The sequence below is a fragment of the Corylus avellana genome, chromosome 6 (assembly GCF_965113065.1).
Source record: "Corylus avellana chromosome 6, dhCorAvel1.hap1.2, whole genome shotgun sequence".
Taxonomy (NCBI): domain Eukaryota; kingdom Viridiplantae; phylum Streptophyta; class Magnoliopsida; order Fagales; family Betulaceae; genus Corylus; species Corylus avellana.
In genome coordinates this window covers 4,582,352-4,601,987 of record NC_142495.1, presented here as the reverse complement: position 1 = coordinate 4,601,987, position 19,636 = coordinate 4,582,352, and the positions used below count along the sequence as shown (strand labels likewise).

The 19,636-nt window shown below is 35.7% G+C and overlaps 2 protein-coding genes across 8 annotated transcripts; both read left to right on the top strand.

Annotated features, from left to right (window-relative positions):
- Nucleotides 1-708: 708 nt before the first annotated feature.
- LOC132188829 (Homeodomain-like superfamily protein) lies at nt 709-6,284 on the top strand. The gene is made up of 9 exons (XM_059603388.2): nt 709-1,101; nt 1,459-1,516; nt 1,867-1,990; nt 2,084-2,254; nt 2,360-2,488; nt 3,700-3,809; nt 4,049-4,108; nt 5,748-5,866; nt 5,957-6,284. Exons 1-8 carry the CDS (start codon nt 839-841, stop codon nt 5,853-5,855), a joined length of 1,023 nt encoding a protein of 340 aa, XP_059459371.2. The 5' UTR covers nt 709-838; the 3' UTR covers nt 5,856-5,866; nt 5,957-6,284.
- Nucleotides 6,285-11,484: 5,200 nt separating this feature from the next.
- LOC132188830 (uncharacterized) lies at nt 11,485-18,822 on the top strand. Of its 7 annotated transcripts, XM_059603390.2 has the most exons (8): nt 11,487-11,887; nt 11,992-12,138; nt 12,252-12,456; nt 12,564-12,623; nt 13,731-13,828; nt 14,499-14,558; nt 18,007-18,408; nt 18,499-18,822. In XM_059603390.2, exons 1-5 carry the CDS (start codon nt 11,558-11,560, stop codon nt 13,769-13,771), a joined length of 783 nt encoding a protein of 260 aa, XP_059459373.1. In that variant the 5' UTR covers nt 11,487-11,557; the 3' UTR covers nt 13,772-13,828; nt 14,499-14,558; nt 18,007-18,408; nt 18,499-18,822. The 7 variants fall into 7 exon arrangements, with proteins under 7 accessions (XP_059459377.1, XP_059459373.1, XP_059459372.1 ...); XM_059603389.2 differs by having other exon boundaries at nt 18,007-18,822; XM_088517142.1 differs by having other exon boundaries at nt 13,731-13,858; nt 18,007-18,822.
- Nucleotides 18,823-19,636: the final 814 nt, after the last annotated feature.

Below are 19,636 nucleotides of genomic sequence, written 5' to 3'. Positions count from 1 at the left end.
AAAAACATATTCTCGGTTATGTACTGATCATAAGATAGTTAAGATAACATTGAGCCATTTTTTTTTTAAAAAAAAAATTAAAACAATTAATAATTCATGGATGACATTATAATATGATACATGTTTAGAGACAAACTGTGTCTGACTAGAAAATTAAGGGCATCATAATGCCGAGTAATGCCATAAGTTTTTCTAAAGTTTTTTTAAATATGATGTGGTTTTTAAAATCACTAATAGATTAAAATTTAATAATAATCATCTTAAATTCAACATAATTTTAAAAATCATAATCACATTTTGGAAGACCCTACGAGGACTCTAGGAGAATTTATAACATTACTCCATAATGCTATCTAATATCAACAAATGTTAAATTAAAAAAAAAAAAAAAAAAAAAAAAAAAAATTCTAGAAAGTTTAGAATAGCGATTGTTCTCAAAGAAATACTCAAAAAGAATTGCCGCCATTTGAGCTGACAAGTAAAAGAAGAAAAGTAAAAACAAAAATTCATTTAAACAAGGCCTCTAAAGTAGAATGGAAAACGTCGCTATCCGAGGATGCCACTTGGCTCATCCACAGTCGCCGTGGTTCTCCATCCGCAAGTTCCAAAACCACCAAATCTGCCACGTGTACGGTTTACACCTAATCATACCTCCCACTCCCCTCCCATTATTTAAAGGAGTTAAGGGTCGGTCGGTTGCCATTTTTGTAAACCACATCTCGTGCTTCTCCGACTAACCAAAGCCAAAGAGAACTCTGAAACACACGCTTAAAGCAAAGCCAAAACAAAAAAAGGAAAAACACTCGATTTCGTTGATTCTGGTTCTTTCGAAAGCTTCATGGTGTCTGTGAACCCAAACCCCGGGCAGGGGTTTTACTTCTTCGATAATCCAATGAATATGGGGCTTCCGGGCCACAATTCTCTGCCACCGCCGACATCCACCGCATCGACCACGACGACTACGACCGGTGCTGCTAATCCTTGTACGGCGTCGTTCCTGGACGATCAGAGTAAGAAGATCCGGAAGCCGTATACGATTACCAAGTCCAGGGAGAGCTGGACAGAGCAGGAGCACGACAAGTTTCTCGAAGCTCTTCAACTGTGAGTAGTGTTACTTGTTCTTCGAAATTGTTTATTCTTTTTTTTTTGGTTAATTCTGCGGTGGGAATTAGTTTATTTCTGTTTGGTTGCTGAGAAGACTGAGGAAATGAAGGGAAAAGGATAAAAAATTAATACTAGTGCTTTTTGATCGATGGAAGATTCTAGATCAAATTAATTCTGCGAGGAGAATAGTCTCCAGGTGCTTTTAGCTTCAAGTTTAAGAATTGTGTATTAAATATGTATTCATTTATTTATTTTATTGTCATCCTAGTCACCTCCGTATATGAGAGCTAACCTTCTGTTCCTAAGACTGTTTTTCTGATTTTATTTTGTTTTGTTTGCTTTGAATCCTTTCAGATTTGATCGGGACTGGAAGAAAATCGAAGCATTTGTTGGGTCTAAGACAGTTATCCAGGTAATTACACTGGTTCAAGCACTTTGTTCTAAATGGCATATTAGTGAAGTAAATGCCCTGTCGTATGAGGTTAGGACGAAAATCTTTTAACTAAGCCTATGTGATGGAGAATTAGTGATGAATATTTGCATTTTATAACATAGATTTGCTTCTCAATATCGTGAACTCAATTACAACCAACTGGAGCATTCTATAATGTTGGCTTGGTCGGTGTTGGATCTGTTGTTTCATGTTATGTTTCGTTCATTTTATCCTAACAGCTTGTGATTACACATTTTCATCAATATCCGCACGTGAAATCTGGGGGTTGCTGGTCTTCTTTGGCTTCTTTAATATTATTCTTTTGGCAGATACGCAGCCATGCACAGAAATACTTTCTGAAGGTTCAGAAGAATGGAGCAAGCGAGCATGTACCACCGCCTCGACCAAAGAGAAAGGCATCTCATCCATATCCACAGAAAGCCCCTAAAAATGGTTAGCATGGTTTCAAATTTTTTCTTTTAACATTATAATTTCTGTTCCAGATCGAAGAAACCCTTTGTTCATTTCTTGTTCTGGCTGCTCCAGTTGTATCCCAAGCTACTGGGCCATATCAGTCTTCATCTGCTCTGCTTGAACCTGCATATATTTACCAGCCAGATTCGTCATCAGTTCCTGGGAATCCAGTTACTAGTTTAACTTTGACTTCCTGGAATTTTAACTCCACGCCACCAGTTGCTACCTCACAAGTGACTAAAGGTTTTGGACTGTTCCTACTGTCTTTTTCCAGTTGTTTCTTTTCTTCTAGAAATATTATTTGCCCCATTTTTCTAACATAGTATATTTATTTGTCTGGGTTTCTAGATGATGCAGGGTTGGTTGGACCAACCATTGCACATAATTGTTGCTATAGTATTAGTAATGAAAGCACGCAAAAGACAGGGCCAAGAGGGGAAAAAATTGATCGGGGGGGTCATAGCAAGCCTGAGAGAGGTTAGTTTTGTTTTGTTTTGTTTTGTTTTTTTTTGAATTCCTAATTCATGATTGAGACAGAAAAATAATCAGAAGATGAATGTTAAGTCTCTTAACTACTTAGCTACGAGAATAAATCTCGTTGACCTAATGTCTTGAAAATGCCAGGGTCTCCAAACTACATAACAATGAGAATAACAAATCCACATTCTCTCACTTAATGGTTTGAAGATACCCAATCGTGTAATAGCACTGTTATAATGGCATCTCTAAGGGTGCAATGCAGTTTGGGCTTTAGTTCTTACTGTTGACCATAAAAAAGATTCTTCCAAAAACAAAATTTTGTCATGTACGTTTGGATTGAGTTAATATGTTACTTATTCTCCTTGGGAATTTTCTAAATGATACATGACATTTCCTTTTCTCAAGTCTAATAAACAATCATCTATCATTCTCACTAATAAACCCAAGGCTTTCTGTAGCTTTCACCATTCCCTTGTAATGTTTGTGAAGCAATTTCTCAATGATACATCACACATGGCCGATTCTAGCTGTCAGCCCATAAAAGGTATTAAAATGAGGAAGTGTGAAGAAATAGTTTTAGCGGCTTCAGTAGGGCAGAGGAGGCTTTATCACATGGATTAGGCTAGTGTTTGATACTTAGAATGTCATCACATGTAACTCTTTCTTAACTTCTTGTTGTTTCAACCTTTTAGCACTTATGTTTGCATGAGCATATGAAATTTTGCCATTTTTGTCATGTCAATCTTCCCAAATTCCATATTAGCTCTAAATTTCTTGACAGCGTATCCTTTTCTACCATAAAGCTTGAATCATCCACTGGATACTTTTGAGTGAATGTAAGAATAACCTCTACTTTTTAACGCTCATGAATGCATGGGCTACAAAGTTTAGCCTTTCTTGTCTGGTCAGCTTTCGAAAACTCGATATCAGCTCCACACTTCAAAAAGAATGTGCAATTTCTTGACCGCCTATCCTTTGGTACCATAGAGCTTGATTCAACCATGCAATAATTTAGATCACATGTAAGAAACACCTATTTTTCTGGCAGTTACACCGCTTTCCTGTTTATGGATCCAAAATTTTGTCTGCGCAACGGTTTCATGTATACTTGCTGGTTCCGTTAAAAATTATGCTTGCATTTATTTTCATCTGTTCATGATTTTTCTTGACCTGACGTTACTGATGTGTTTGCTTTCTGTTTTATGCAGTAATGCCAGATTTCTCTCAAGTTTACAGTTTCATTGGCAGCGTCTTTGATCCCAACGCCACTGGTCACTTACAGAGAATGAAGCAGATGGATCGAGTAAATTTGGAAACTGTACGTCCTATTCAATGTCTAATATATTTATTTAACCATTATTGGCATGGTTTCATGTTTAGCATACTCATAAAAAGAAAAAGTAATTAAGGAAAAAAGTTTTCATGTTAAGCAGCAAAAAGAGTCATGGTTCACCCTACTTTCTTCAGTGGAGATTTTATGCTTTAGATTTTTCTATCTTGCTTTAATCTCTGGTGAAGCTGCTGATTTACTTCGGGGGTTTATGGGCATTATCCCAGGTTTTGCTGTTGATGAGAAACCTCTCCGTCAATTTGACAAATCCTGAGTTTGAGGATCATGTAAGTCGTCTTTTCTATGCCCTGTATTTCTTTCTCTCTATGGTGTTCTGCTTCATTTATACTACGAATCATGATGCATCTGTCATCCCTAAAACAGTTGCTGCTTATAGTAATTATGGAGATGTAATTTTGAACCTGTAATCAGGCAAGCTGGCTTCGCATTCTCTATGAGCTATGGTGTGCTTTCTTGCTTTCTTGTATGGACTCAATGTGGTAGTTTGCTTTGGGTTGCGCATTGCACTTTTAATGATATTTCAACTACTCATTAAAAAAAAAAATTTATGAGCGTCAGAACTTCTAATCTTCCAAGAGAGTGAGGTTCATATGTTATTACTTGGAAATTTGCGTCTTAACAGTTTCTGTGGCATTGAATCTTTGTAACACTCAGTTTTGGTAATTCAATTTTGTCATTTGCTAGCAACCATATATGTTGACATTATGAGCTATATATATATATATGTGTGTGTGTGTGTGTGTGTGTGTGTGGAGAGAAAGAGGGAGGAATAAATGTAGTTGTAGTTGTAGGATGACACCATTAATACAAACCACGAGAGCAGCATTGATCTGGCAGGCATTCAGATGCAATCTCTCTAATCTTGGTTATTGCAACATCTCTTATAATTTTCATAAGCAAGGCTTGTGAAGGTCATTACTCATCTTTCATTTAAATGTTTTCTTCACCATTTCTCCAACCATTTAAAGTTGGTATTGCATCCTGCTCCATCATTTTAGCCTGTAATTTTTTTATTTTTTTTCTTTTTTGTGTAGTGGAAAATTGAGGGTCCATAACTGAAGATTTTGGGAAATTGTGGTTAGCAGAGCTATGAAATTTGTCTGTAGGGAATATGAAATTTAGGTGGTGAAGTTGTATTGGTTTCAAGGCTTAATATGTATCCAACTTTCATATTTTATCACAACTAAAAATTTTCAGGCCTCATATCTATTTTATTGTGAATTGAAGTACTAGACTTTTTCTTACCGAACTTAATTGCTTGTTTGTGGTATTATAATCAGCACTATCATTTGTATCATCTTTTCTTTTATAAATTAAACATTTTGGTTGTTGAGTTTGAGGTTTTTGCTTCAAACTTCACGGTTTTTATAGTGTCGGTTAGCTGCTAAACTGAACTTTGACTTCGGTATCAAGATATATGATACTTCTTTTCATGCCATATGATCATCATTTGTTTTATCTCGACTTGAATTTGCTTCTAGATCAATTAGTTAAGTTCATGTTGAGTAAGTATGGTGCTTTTACATTTAGTTGAGAATGTTCTCTTACCTGGATTACAATTGTTACTCAATGGAATGGTTCTAAACTACTGCCATTATTTACATTTGAAAATTGATACTGGATTGATTTTAAATTAGAAGATCTCAGGTGTTCTTCTATTGGTACTTATTTGGCTATGCATGTTATATTTACCCGATGTTTGGATGTAATTCTCTAGACAAAAATTATGATTGTTATGTGCATCTTGTCAAATGTCATTGAACTACCAAAGTCAAACTCTGTATGCGGTTGCTCATTGAGTCTCTTGCTATGAGCAGCGTGGTAGCAAAATATTTTCATTTTGTAATTCGTTAAATGGCATCAAGCCATCTGCTTATTTATGCACTTCTTATTAAATTGTTGCAGAGAAGGCTACTTTCATTGTATGATGCTGGCCCTGAGAAAGCTAAATCCGGTAGCTCTCACAACAATCCCTGCACCGATCAATCACATAGCACCATTCTATCTGCTTAGGAAGTGAAAAGGTAATATGACTTTTCAACCATGTCAGACTTCATTATTTCTCCCCTCCCAAGTTATCCCAGCCACTTTCTGACTATAAGTAGTAACTGCAGGGCAATCAAAACATGTGTAATATTCTGTTGCTAACAAGAATCGTAATATGCATATGTATATATGTATATGAAGTCTTCAGAGGACTACCAATTCGTAGCGAAGCTTGTGAGTAGATCAATGTTGTTTTTCTGTCTGATGTGTACTATATAGGAAGGCCTTCTGTTATCCATAGGTGTAGGATAAAACAGATTTCAGCCACTTTCAGCTTTGTTTCGGGAACCATCTTGTATAGAGTTCTGAGTGTTTTGTGTCGTTCAGTTTTGATTGTATATGGTAAGTTATCTTCTGTGTAACTGTTTCTGACCAGATGAAATGACTGTATATCTATCTCGTGTCTCTCGCCCCTGAAAGACTTGTAGAATAGTTGACACGGAATATTTTGCTGAAAAAGATAAGAGCATGGTTGGTTGGAAGTCCAAAACTTGCAATGTCTTCTGAAAAAGGAATGAGAGTGCTGATAAATTTTGCTAGAGAAGTTGTTGCCAAAATGTCCAATTTTTTTCTTTTTCCTGTTTTCCTTTCTCTGGTGACACGATGATTTCGGTCAGTCTTTGTATTGGCAAGAGTAATCTGTAAATGCGTTCAAATTTATAGAATAATTTATAGAGGGAAAAATATTATTTAGCCCTCCAAACAACAAATTATTTTCATTTTAGTCTCCTAATGTTGAAAAAAGTGATAAAGTAGCCCTTTAAACTACTAACCAGTTGTTATTTGGCCACTCCGTTAGTCATTACCGTCAAATAGGAGGAAAAATTCAATACTACGTCGTTTTTACAAGGTTAAGTTACTAAAATACTCTTTTTTTAAAAATATATATATATATATATATATCAATTTTAAAAAACGCTCCCTAAAACGACGTCGTTTTAAGGAAAAAAAAAAAAGGTGGTTTTGGGGTGGCTCGACGGCCACCCCATGGCCTGGTGGCTCACCATAAACCACCGTTGTTTTTTTTAAAAAAAAAAACGACGTCGTTTTTAGGGGTTATTTTTTAAAATGATTTTTTTTTTTTTTTCAAAATGACATTTCAATAACTTAACCTCAAAAAAAGCGTCGTTTTGCATTTTTCATCCTATTTGACGGTGTTGACTATCAGAGTGGCCAAATTGTAACTTTTTGATAGTTTGAGGGGCTACTTTATCATTTTTTGAACATTAGAGAGCTAAGATGAATATAACTGGTAGTTTGGGAGGGCTAAATTTTTTTTTTTTCCCTTTTTAAAAAGTGCTCCTCCTATCTGGATGTCGTCTAAAATTTCATTTTACAGTGTACGATAAAAATTTGACACATTAAATAAAAATACCAAATACAATAGAGATGAAAACAATGTACCTTTAATTCCAATCAATTGTATAAATTATTCTATTCATTCCAACTCAATGCTCATCATTGAACCCTCTAAATTCTTAACACCGAAGTCTTTAAAATCATCCAAAACGGTGGCCTAATAATTTTATCAATGAGTATTTTTTCTATTAAGTACTGAGAAAAATCATTTGGTATGAAAAGTTATATTATTTTTTAGTATTTCCAATTGAAATGTTTACTTCCTATTGGAAGGTTTCAGTATACACTACCACCTAATTAAAGTTATTCCTTATTGTCCTATTGTTCTAATTACTATATGCTCGCCTAAGACAAAATTAAATTGATTGTAGTGAATTAGATAGTTTGATTAATTTTGTTTTTTCGAGACACATCATTTGTGCATGTTATTATTATTATTATTATTTTTAAAGTAAAACTGTGATTGTAAGTGAGTAGAGTGAAACTTTTTAAACAACATATTTACTGACCTCACCCAATCTACAGGTGGATGAAGTGTGTAATTAACCCACAATTTGAGTAAAAGCGAATTGCAAGAAAAATCCAATAATTACACTAAGCCACCTAATTTTTCCGGAAAGAAGGATATTAATCCCATCATTGATGCAAGGAGTTACACATCTGATCAAAAGACGTTGATACAAGCAATATTCACAAGCACAACCACCAATCAACTATCTATACCCAAAACCCATGTCCAGTTCATGACCATAAATCCCCTGACCATGGCCACCACCGGGAAACGGCTGAATCTGCTTTGAATTTGACCTGAGTTCCAGCTCAACAAGCCTTTGAATGGCCTCTGGGTGATTACTGCCACCACCAACTTCAGGAGCTGAAAATCGATAAAGAATGAATGAGAGGGAAAAAAAAAAAAAAAAAAACATGCAATTTCTCACATGATAAAGGGGAAAATACAAATATCACCCTTGGATTTTGATTTTTGTGTCAATTTGGTCCCTACACTTTGAGTTTTACCAATTTAGTCCATGCATACTGCATTTATGACAATTTTAACCGTCTATTAAATCTAATAAAAACATAATTAAGGATTGATTTGTCATAAATGCAACGTGCAGGGATTAACTAGTTCAAATTGAAAGTGTATGGACTAAATTGATACTCATATTCAAAGTTCAAGGGTTATATTTATAAATTTTTCCCATGATAAAAGCATAGATAATAAAAATCAAAGTCCAGCAGCACCTCGGAAGATTTAACATTCAGTTGGTCTATGGTACATTGAAAAAGACTAAATAATAATATTTTTTTAAAAGTGTTTCGTCATATTTGGAGCTTATTTATAAAGGCGGGTTCCTAATTATGGGTAGCATGGGTTAAGGAGTACCTTCTAAAAGGGAGAAGTTTTGGATTGTAAGAATCCTGCAATCCAGTCATGGTGTTGGAGGAAACTGTTACAGTTGAGAAGTTTATCCAAGCTTTTCCTTCGGTTCAAGGTGGGTTCTGGTGATACTATATTTTTATGGCATAATTGGTGGCATCCAGAAGGCACATTAATATATGAGAGGTTTGGCCATCCAACTCGGTGCTTAAACTTTTTAATTTTGAGTGCTAAATATCCGTCCATCATCGTCTTATTTTTTAAAATTATCATTGGATTTGTGGAATCTATGTGTGGATAAAACTAATGATAATTTTAAAAATAAAAGGATGGGAGTACCATAAATGGAAAATAAGCATTTTCCTTAAATTATTCTGATGTTATGTTTTTAGCCTTTTCAAGACGCCAACAAAATTAATATTTATCGGTGCTTGGAAACCCCGCCCCCCAACACATATTTTTGCTGATAAGTTAATGCTAACTTTTATATCAAAGAAATGTTTGGTGTCAATAATTAGTCTATATTTTTCTTATGTTCTCTTACAAATTCAATAGATTAACCATTAACTTTGTGGAGTCCACCATTGACTTGTGTGAGGTCTACAAATCTAATTGTTAATTTGTAAAGTGATGCATTTGTGTATAATACAATGCTACAATAGGAGAGAGAGAGAATAAATTAGTTTTTTTCCTCCTTCCCTCTTTGCTAGGGTTTCAACTCTAGCAGAGAGCGTTGTCGGAGGGGGAGAACCTTCCAGCCCTCCTCCCCTCTCCCTTTTCTGCCTCCCCCCTTGCCTCCCATTGCCCTCTTTCTCTTAGCGAGCTAACCTATTTACCTCATGCCTCTAACTTTTTGGGCGATTTTTTACTTTCCTTTGCTCTCCGCCTCTTCCCCCTCCTTTGGTCCCCTTTTTTTGCTTTAGGCTTTTGAATCGGCCGTTTTGTGCCCGATCTACTATCCTTGTCGTACCCATGTTTTGTTTTTTTTTTTTTTTTTTTGGGGCGCGGGGGGGGGGGGATTTTTGTTTTTTTATGTTTTTGTTTTTGTTGTTTCTGCTTGTTTAGGTACTCTTTGTGAATGATGCTTATGGGGTTTCACTCAAACTTTACCTTCTATTTGAGTGCGCCGCCGATCTCTTATGCGCCTCCTTCACTGCCCACCGTCCTTTGCTGGGCCTTTTTCTTGCGGCCCCCATTGCGATGAGCTTCCAACGCCCACTTTCGCTTTCAATTTTTGGCGAGCGCTCGATCGGCCCTTCTTTCCAGCTGCTGTCATCCTCTTAGTGTGCTTTTTTCTATTGGTTATTTTCCTGTAATTTTGTCTGGCTTTCATTTTTTTGTTCTTTTTATCTTGTTTTGTTTCCCTGTATCGATTTTGTTTTTGTTTGTAATAATGCTCGGTCCTCTCTCTCGATCTGCCCTCCTGATGCCTTTCAGGGTAGTTGCTTTTGTCCAGACTTTTGGGTTGTGGATGTGAACGTTATCCTGACTTTCGGGTTGAGGAGGATGAGGGCTTGAGATTTTTTGCCCTCAATGCCGATGAATAAGAGCAGAGTAATAAGAGCTACCTATGCATTGGTTTGAGTTTGTTCAATGCAGATTTGCTGTTTAATTTGAAAATAGTCATATGTTAGCATATTTTATATAAGTTTGGAATGTAATACATAATCTTTAACGATTGTAACCTCGTAGTTTCGGCTATGGTTGCTTCAGAGCTTTGCTCTGTGTTGTTTGAGCTTTATGCTCGTTTATCAATAAAAAAAAATAAAAAAATAAAAAATAAAAAATAAAAAATTAAAAGAGGAGAGAGAGGCCCAACCCAATTAATGTTAAGTTGGAACTGAAATCATTTTGACCACTATAAATTGTGCAGAGCGATTTCCCGAAAATGGCCGGCGAAGAAAGTTTTGTTGATCCTAGGAAACAACATCCAAGCAATTTATATACTAGTAACGGTGAACCGAACATGTGAAGTCATTATCTATTCGAATAAGACCCAACTTCCAAAGCTCTAATTACACCCAAATCTCATTTCTACACAAAGGAGGATAATAACAAAATAAAACTCTCTTTCTCTCTTAAGTGTTTTACGACACTGTTAAATTATCATTTATCTTAAAAATTTAAATTAATAAGAAGAGGTAAGATTTCGTTTGGAATTGCAATTTCAATAAGTGCAATTTTAATAATTGCGTATTTAAAAATTATGTTTTTGAAATCGTAAAGGTGATTGATAAAACATGTTAAAATGTATTTTTTTATCAAATATTTGTTATGTAAAATTGTGATTTTGGTTTAAATTTGTGTCTTTTTCAAATAAGCACCCCCTAGAGTATTTATAGAAATCATAGATTTTTTCCTTTTTAATATTAAGTGCTTTTTAAATCACAATGCCAAATACCTTACGTTTTGCGGGATCTTTTAAAAATGCAGATTACTCTTGCAAAATCACAATCTCAAACACACTATTAATATTTTAATCAACACCTTAACACTCTTCCTCACTTGTGGGCTCAAACTCCCTTTTAATAAGTGATGCCTAATACGTGAAATATTTAATTTAAATAGGTGGTGAATTGACAGAGTCAATATTCAATTCCAAAACCTTTAGCTCTGGTACCATGTTCAACTACCATTTATCCTGAAAGAAAAATGCAAAAATGTATAATTTGGCAGGCAATGATAGTATATAAGGCTTTAATGTCACTTCCTAAAATTTAGAGGTATAATTACAAAATAAATAATAGTTAAGTGGGCTAAAATATATTTTTTTCCCTAAACAAGGGGCAAAGACGGCATTTCATTTGTACCTTTTTTTTTTTTTTTTTTTGGTAAGAAGAAGAAAAAGAACATCAAAGAGGCGCGGGCCGGAGGCATTGTGGCGCGGCTGACAATTCATCATTGCTAGGGTTTCTGTCAAGAGAGAGAGATGGTTAAGGTCGTGGTGAGGAAGAAGAAAGAGAAGAGAGGACACCCGCCTCTTTCTGATTTGGGAGATCCCCCTCTCGAGGAAAAACAACAACGAAAGCGAACGCGCCGTGCCTCGGTTCTTGCTCCTCTTAGGCGATCCAGGCGCCTGAACCCTAATCTCGACGCCGACAAGATCCGCCGCGGCAAGCCCGAGAAGCGAGCGAGAATTCATCCAAAAAAAGAAGAGAAACAAGTGCGCAGCTATGATTTCTATGCTGATATGGGTAATTGGCATGACATAACCGACGAAGAATTTGCCCGCTACGTCGAACACGTTTCGAAGAGTGATGTAAGTAAAATTAATTGGCTTCGTCACTACGTACTCCTATATATATATATATATATATATATATATATACACGCCTTTCACTCGTTCGTTGTTTGTTGTTATAGGGCTTTGATGTTCCCCTCATGCTTGGCGTCATCGCTTGTGGTTTAATTCAACCACGCAATGTCAACACTCTGGTTGAAGCCCGCAAGTTCATACTATATTCGAATTTGGCAATTGAGGAATACAACACCTGGATCCGCACCCACAAGGTTGGTCTTTCTTTTTCTTAAAAAATAAAATAAAATAAACAATTTATGAATATTTGTTAAGAGGGAAGTTTTATATTCCATTAATTCTGTGACTGATATTATTTGTTGCGTAGCCTGAAAGTCCTCAGGTGAAGTTTCGGAAGGTTGTGAAAGCTATGTCTCAGGCTTGCGATGTGGTGAGGTATTATATTACATTTGTGGCCAAGGAGGTTGCTGCTGGAGGCCAGACTAAGACCTATCAAGCTGTGGTGCGTTGCAGGATACCGGTAGATGTTAATATCACCGTGCTGTCTTTCAGGGAGTGTGAGCAAGTGGAAGGTAAATTAAGGAATTACATTTAAAGGAGACTAATTTGTTTAATTCTTCTTCACAAGTGAAGTTTTATTGATTTATGATGTTCAGCTTTCATTTTTTGTTTTAAGTAGGTTCAGGCATCATTCGTGGGAAAGAATGGATTTGGGAAGGTCACACTGGCCTCTGGGAGGGTTAGTATCCTTATATCATGACATGAAAGCTTGGTTTGATTTTTCTGAACTGATGATAATATTTGGTTATTGTGAGGGGAAGTAATTATCATATATTTCTTTGATTATTAATTGCTTGTTATCTTATTGCTGTAATTAATGATGCACGGCACTCTAAAGCCATTTTGGGTGCTACATGTTAAAATACCTTTTAAGAATAATACTGGATTGCTATGGTGGACTCATTCTTCGTTGCTCAAACAAGTAATCTCTTCTTCTTTTTGCCTCTCAATGGCTGCATGGATGAGGTACTTGTTGAATAAATCTTAGATTTTTTGTTGAGATTGGAGTTGGGGGAAGGATGATGAAAAACATGAGGGATTAGGGAAATATGGGAGGTCAATATAGATTCCAAGCCCTATGCTTGTGACCCCTATGGAATTCTCCCAACTTTGATGGATTGATATAACCAAACAGTTTAAGTGAATATAGAGTGATGCTTATAAATCATTGGTTGGCAAAGCGCACACGAAGCAATAGAGTTCAATTTATTGCAGAAGATGTTGAAAATTTTGAAATTGTAGGGGCAAGATTGTGGATAAGAACTTTGACCATCCATATCAAATTTGTAGGTTCTCTCTGCTCCTTTGGAACCAAACCTATTTTTATTATGAGTGCAAGTGATTGTAGACTGTGCTTTTAAAGAGTAACAATAAGAAAAATAAAATCCTACTCCTTTCGAAGAGCATGCTGATGGGCATTCTTTTCAATGTTTGTTTGACATATTGTAAATGTCTATGCATATGAGAACCTGGGCTTCCAATTGGGTAGTTGTGTGTGTAAATATGTAAATTTCCCGCAGAAATACAACACCTAGTAGTAATTTTATTGTGGAAAGTTGTGGTTGGCTAAGGAGTATGAATAATTTGGAGTTCAAACTGGTAGCTTACCTCTTTCTTTGCTCACAACTGCGCACACACGCCCACGCACACAATAGTTCATGCCTTTCTTTGTTTGTTTTTGTGTCTTTGATAAGTAACATTATTCTCCCAAAAATGTATGATGAAACAAGTGAATAGGTTATGAGGCAAAGCATCTGTCGGCATTTTAACATTGATCCATTGGTAGATGGCTGTTTATATGCAGGTGACCGAGACCGAGTCGTATGAGAAGATTTTTCAGCAGTGACATGCATATGGAGAGTTTAAGGAGGTTGTTGGAAATATGTAAGCTACTCTCATCAGAAAAGGGGAAATGTGAGCCTAAACAGAAGAAAATTTGTACTAATCTTTACTTGGTCATTATTGATGCTTATTTAGTGAACTTATTAGTAAGTCCTTTTAAATCAGTTGCTGATCTATATACGGTACCTTTCTCTTATAAAATATGCAATGACTTTTTCCCTGTGTGAAATGTGACTTGTGTGTGTGTGTGTGTGTTTTTTTTTCTCTCTTTTGGGGGAAGGGGAACTGATTGAAAAAACTGAATGGTAACACAATGGGATTTTTGTGGTTTTTAGTGATTGTAGTTTAGTTCTTTTTCATTCTTAAAATTTAAAATTGCTTTTAACTTGTTCCTTCTCTCCCGCAGTCTCTTATGCTTGCACACTAGGGTTTAACATATTTGTTTTGTTCTCGATAGAACGAAATTTTATTGGGTAAATTTCTTAGAATTTATGGTTTGTTATTCTTGATCTCGATGTTTATGTTGGACTATTATGATATTTGAATTTCAATTCTTTTGAATGCGAGAAGCATTTCCTAATTTGTCCCTTATGTTAAGTAGTTTTTGTTTTTTTTTTTTGTTTTTTGTTTTTTGTTTTTTTTTTTCCCTTCTAAGCTATACACGTTAAGTGCTTATTTTAGGTGGAATTATAGAACTATTCCATTATCCCAGGTTTTGCTGTTGATGAGAAACCTCTCCGTCAATTTGACAAGTCCTGAGTTTGAGGATCATGTAAGTCGTCTTTTCTATGCCCTGTATTTCTTTCTCTCTATGGTGTTCTGCTTCATTTATACTATGTTTCATGATGCATCTGTCAACCCTAAAACAGTTACCACTTATAGTAATTATGGAGATGTAATTTTGAACCTGTAATCAGTCAAGCTGGCTTCGCATTCTCTATGAGCTATGGTGTGCTTTCTTGTATGGACTCAATGTGGTAGTTTGCTTTGGGTTACACATTACACTTTTAATGATATTTCGACTACTTATTAAAAAAATATATTTTATGAGCTTTAGAACTTCTAATCTTCCATGAGAGTGAGGTTCATATGTTATTACTTGGAAATTTGTGTCTTAACAGTTTCTGTGGCATTGAATCTTTGTAACACTGAGTTTTGGTGATTCAATTTTGTCATTTGCTAGCAACCATATATGTTGACATTATGAGCTATATATATATATATATATATGGAGAGAGAGAAAGAGAGGAATAAATGTAGTTGTAGTTGTAGGATGACACCATTAATACAAACCACAAGAGCAGCATTGATCTGACAGGCATTCAGATGCAACCTCTCTAATCTCGGTTTTTTTTTTTTTTTTTTTTGTGAGTATCTCTCTAATCTTGGTTATTGCAACATTTCTTATAATTTTCATAAGCAAGGCTTGTGAAGGTCATTACTCATCTTTCATTTAAATGTTTTTCCCCCATTACTCCAAGCAAAGTTGGTATTACTATCCTGCTTAGGGGTGGGTGCGGTCGGGGCGGGTTGGATAACCGCCTTTTACCCTACCCAACCCGCACCCTGCGGGTTTGGAATATCCAACCCACTACCCGGGAAAAGTGAGCCTTATCCGCCCGGGCAGTGACGGATTTAAGGGGGGACGGGATGTGGCCCTGGCCTCCCCCCAATCCATCCAAAAATAATAATTTAAAGGCCATTGGCCCTGCCCCAAAAAATTTGAGTGGGGCAGGGCCCCTCCCAATTCCTCCTAAAAAAAATTTTAGGTAATAAGAAAAGAAAATTACCCATTTGCTCTCATTGTCATTAAATCTAGAGGGGCATTTTCGGATATAGGTAAAATTCTTACCATTTTCTTGTAAATTTCGTTATACTTGTGGGACTAGAAGCTAGAAATTGTGAGGATTTGTGAGACTTTGGGTTGGGTCCGAAAATTAGGGTTCCTGCATGGGATTTTGGGGATTTTGCTATTTTGTTGAAATCTCTAGTTTCTCTGAGTTTGTGTTCTACCCATTGAATTTCAAGTTTGAAATCATATTGATTTGGGGAATTTTAGTAAGAAGCTAAAATCCTAAAATTAACTTGGGCCTTTTGTGTGTAGTGAATTTCTATGCATAATTTAAGCTCCGGGTTGTTAGATTAATGGGTTGAAAGCTTCAATTTCAATATTGTTCATAGTATGGACATAAACCCTAATTTGTATAATATGAATTAAATTAGGGCTTTTGGTATGTGAATACTAAGATTGCTAATTGGATGAGTTAATTACATTTAAAGTGTTGTCCCCAAGAGGTAGCTCAATCGGTTAGGATCACGCCTAATGAAGCAGAGGTCAATAGTTCGAATCTCCTCCCCCTCTTGTGCGGATATGTCAAAAAAAAAAAAATTACATTTAAAGTGTTAATTAACTCTAGACTTTCATGAGTTCAATGGAAATTGATGCTAGGTCGCACTTTTTGAGTACCGTGATTAAAAAAAGAAGAAAAAGGTATCAGTTCATTACAAGATGCAAAAAAAAAAAAAATCATAATAACCAACAAAAAAAACAATTGCTTTGGCCCCATCCCATAAAAGTTCCTGGATCCGTCCCTGTGCCCGGGTTTGGGTTGTACGGGTCGGGTGTTACCAAGATCGGTACTTCAACAAAAACCTTAACAAGAAGCTGAAACAAAACCCATGGAATCTCCTCGTAAATGCAAGTCCCTCTGCACCAATATCTTCCTCCTTTTGTCAACAGATCTTCTCACCCTTTTCCTTTCCACTACCTTCTACTCCTCCTCCTGCTTTTACAACCCCATCACCACCACCACTGTCGCCACAGACGACACTACAACAAATGACTTCTCCATGCCTTCACATGATGTGTCTGAAACCACATTGGACCTCCCACCCGAATACAATGCCTTAACATCCAGACATTTGCTCCCACTTGGATTCAATGCCAACTTTGATTCCGACACCATATACCCTCTGGCTGGCCAAGCTTGCACCTTTTTCCCTGACAAACTCCGCCGCTTCATGTCTTACAAAGTCAACAGATCCTGCCCTGACGACAAGAGTGAGTCTGAGTGGCGAGAGTGAGAGTCCAGAGAGGATTGGAGGAGCAGCTGCTGGGTTAGAAGGATCTAGATTCTAGGGTTTTTTTTTTTTCATTTTAAGTGCTTATGGGCGGGGCAGGTACCTGCTGCCCAAATATGTCCAAACCTGCAACCCACCCCGACCCGCACGGGTTGGAAGGAATCCAACCCGAATCCGCAAAAAAACACTAAAATCCGGTCGGGGCGGGTTTTTGCCCACCCCTCCGGCTCCATCATTTTAGCTTGTGGTTTTTTTTTTTCTTTTTTGTGTAGTGGAAAATTGAGGGTCCATAACTGAAAATTTCAGGAAATTGTGGTTAGCAGAGCTATGAAGTTTGGCTGTAGGGAATATGAAATTTAGGTGGTGAAGTTATATTGGTTTCAAGGCTTTTGATGTATCCAACTTTCATATTTTATCACAACTTAAAAATTTCAGGCCTCATATCTATTTTATTGTGAATTGAAGTACAAGACCTTTTCTTACCGAACTTCATTGCTTGTTTGTGGTATTATAATCAGCGCTATCAATTGTATCATCTTTTCTTTTATAAATTAAACATATTGGTTGTTGAGTTTGAGGTTTCTACTTCAAACTTCACGGTTTTATAGTGTCAGTTAGCTGCTAAACTGAACTTTGATTTTGGTATCAAGATATATGATACTTCTTTTCATGCCATACGATCATCATTTGTTTTATCTCGACTTGAATTTGCTTCTAGATCAATTAGTTAAGTTCATGTTGAGTAAATATGGTGCTTTTACTTTTAGTTGAGAATGTTCTCTTACCTGGATTACAATTGTTACTCAATGGAATGGTTCTAAAACTACTGCCATTATTTACATTTGAAAATTGATACTGGATTGATTTTAAATTAGAAGATCTCGGGTGTTCTTCTATTGGTACTTATCTGGCTATGCATGCTATATATACCCGATGTTTGGATGTAATTCTCTAGACAAAATTATGATTGTTATGTGCATCTTGTCAAATGTCATTGAACTACCAAAGTCAAACTCTGTATGCGGTTGCCCATTGAGTCTCTTGCTATGAGCAGCGTGGTAGCAAAATATTTTCATTTTGTAATTCGTTAAATTGCATCAAGCAATCTGCTTATTTATGAACTTATTAATTTGTTGCAGAGAAGGCTACTTTCATTGTATGATGCTGTTCCTGAGAAACCTAAATCCGGTAGCTCTCACAGCGATCCCTGCACCGATCAATCACATAGGGTTCGTTTGATAAACGATTTTGTTTTGGTTTTGGTTTGATACTGTAGGAAAAAGTGATTGATGTGAAAAAAAGTAATAATTTTTTTTTTTCAAGTGAAAAGGTAAGAATGTTTGGTATGAAAAAATAAAAAAAAATTTATTTTGTAGTGATTTTTTTATTTGAATAATAATAAAAAATGATTGATGTGATGTAAAAAGTAAGAATATTGAAAAAAAGAAAAAGTGAGATGAATAGTGTAGAGCCAAAATCATGGCAAAATCGTTTATCAAACGGAGCCATAGCACCATTCTATCTGCTGAGGAAGTGAAAAGGTAATATGACTTTTCAACCATGTCAGACTTCATTATTTCTCCCCTCCCAAGTTATCCCAGCCACTTTCTGACTATAAGTAGTAACTGCAGGGCAATCAAAACATGTGTAATATTCTGTTGCTAACAAGAATCGTAATATGCATATGTATATATGTATATGAAGTCTTCAGAGGACTACCAATTCGTAGCGAAGCTTGTGAGTAGATCAATGTTGTTTTTCTGTCTGATGTGTACTGTATAGGAAGGCCTTTTGTTATCCATAGGTGTAGGATAAAACAGATTTCAGCCACTTTAAGCTTTGTTTCGGGAACCATCTTGTGTAGAGTTCTGAGTGTTTTGTGTCGTTCAGTTTTGATTGTACATGGTTGTAATGTGTAACTTTTTCTGACCAGATGAAATGACTGACTATATCTATCTCGTGTGTAAACTCTCTCGCCCATGAAAGGCTTGTAGAATAATTGACACGGAATATTTGCTGAAAAAGATAAGAGCATGGTTGGTTGGAAGTCCAAAACTTGCAATGTCTTCTCCTGAAAAAGGAATGAGAGTACTGACAAATTTTGCTAGAGAAGTTGCCAAAATGTCCAATTTTTTTTCTTTTTCCTGTTTTCCATTCTCTGGTGATTTTGGTGGGTCTTTGTATTGGCTAGAGTAATTTTTAAATGCGTTCGAATTTATAGAATAATTTTTAAAAAGAGCTCATCTTATCTGGATGTGATGTAAAATTTTTATTTTACAGTCGACGATAAAAATTTGATATATTAAATAAAAATACTAAATGCAATAATTTTTAAAAAGAGTTCCTCTTATTTGGATGTGATATAAAAATTTTATTTTACAGTCGACGATAAAAGTTTGACATATTAAATAAAAATACTAAATACAATAGAGGTGAAAACATTATACCTTTAATTCTAATCAATCAATCGTATGAATTATTTTCACCGAATGCTCTAAACTCTTAAATTGAAGTCTTTAAAATCACCCAAAGTAGTGGCTCAATAATTTTATAAACAAGTATTTTTCTTATAAAGTATTGAGAAAAATAATTTGTAATGAAAAATTATATTATTTTTTAGTATTTCAAATTGAAATGTTAGATTCATATAGGAAGGTTTCAGTTTTCATTACGACCTAATTAAAGTTATTCTTTATTATCCTATTCTCATTTTTAAATTGTCCTACTGTTCTAATTACAATTTGCCCGCCTAAGACAAAATTAAATTGA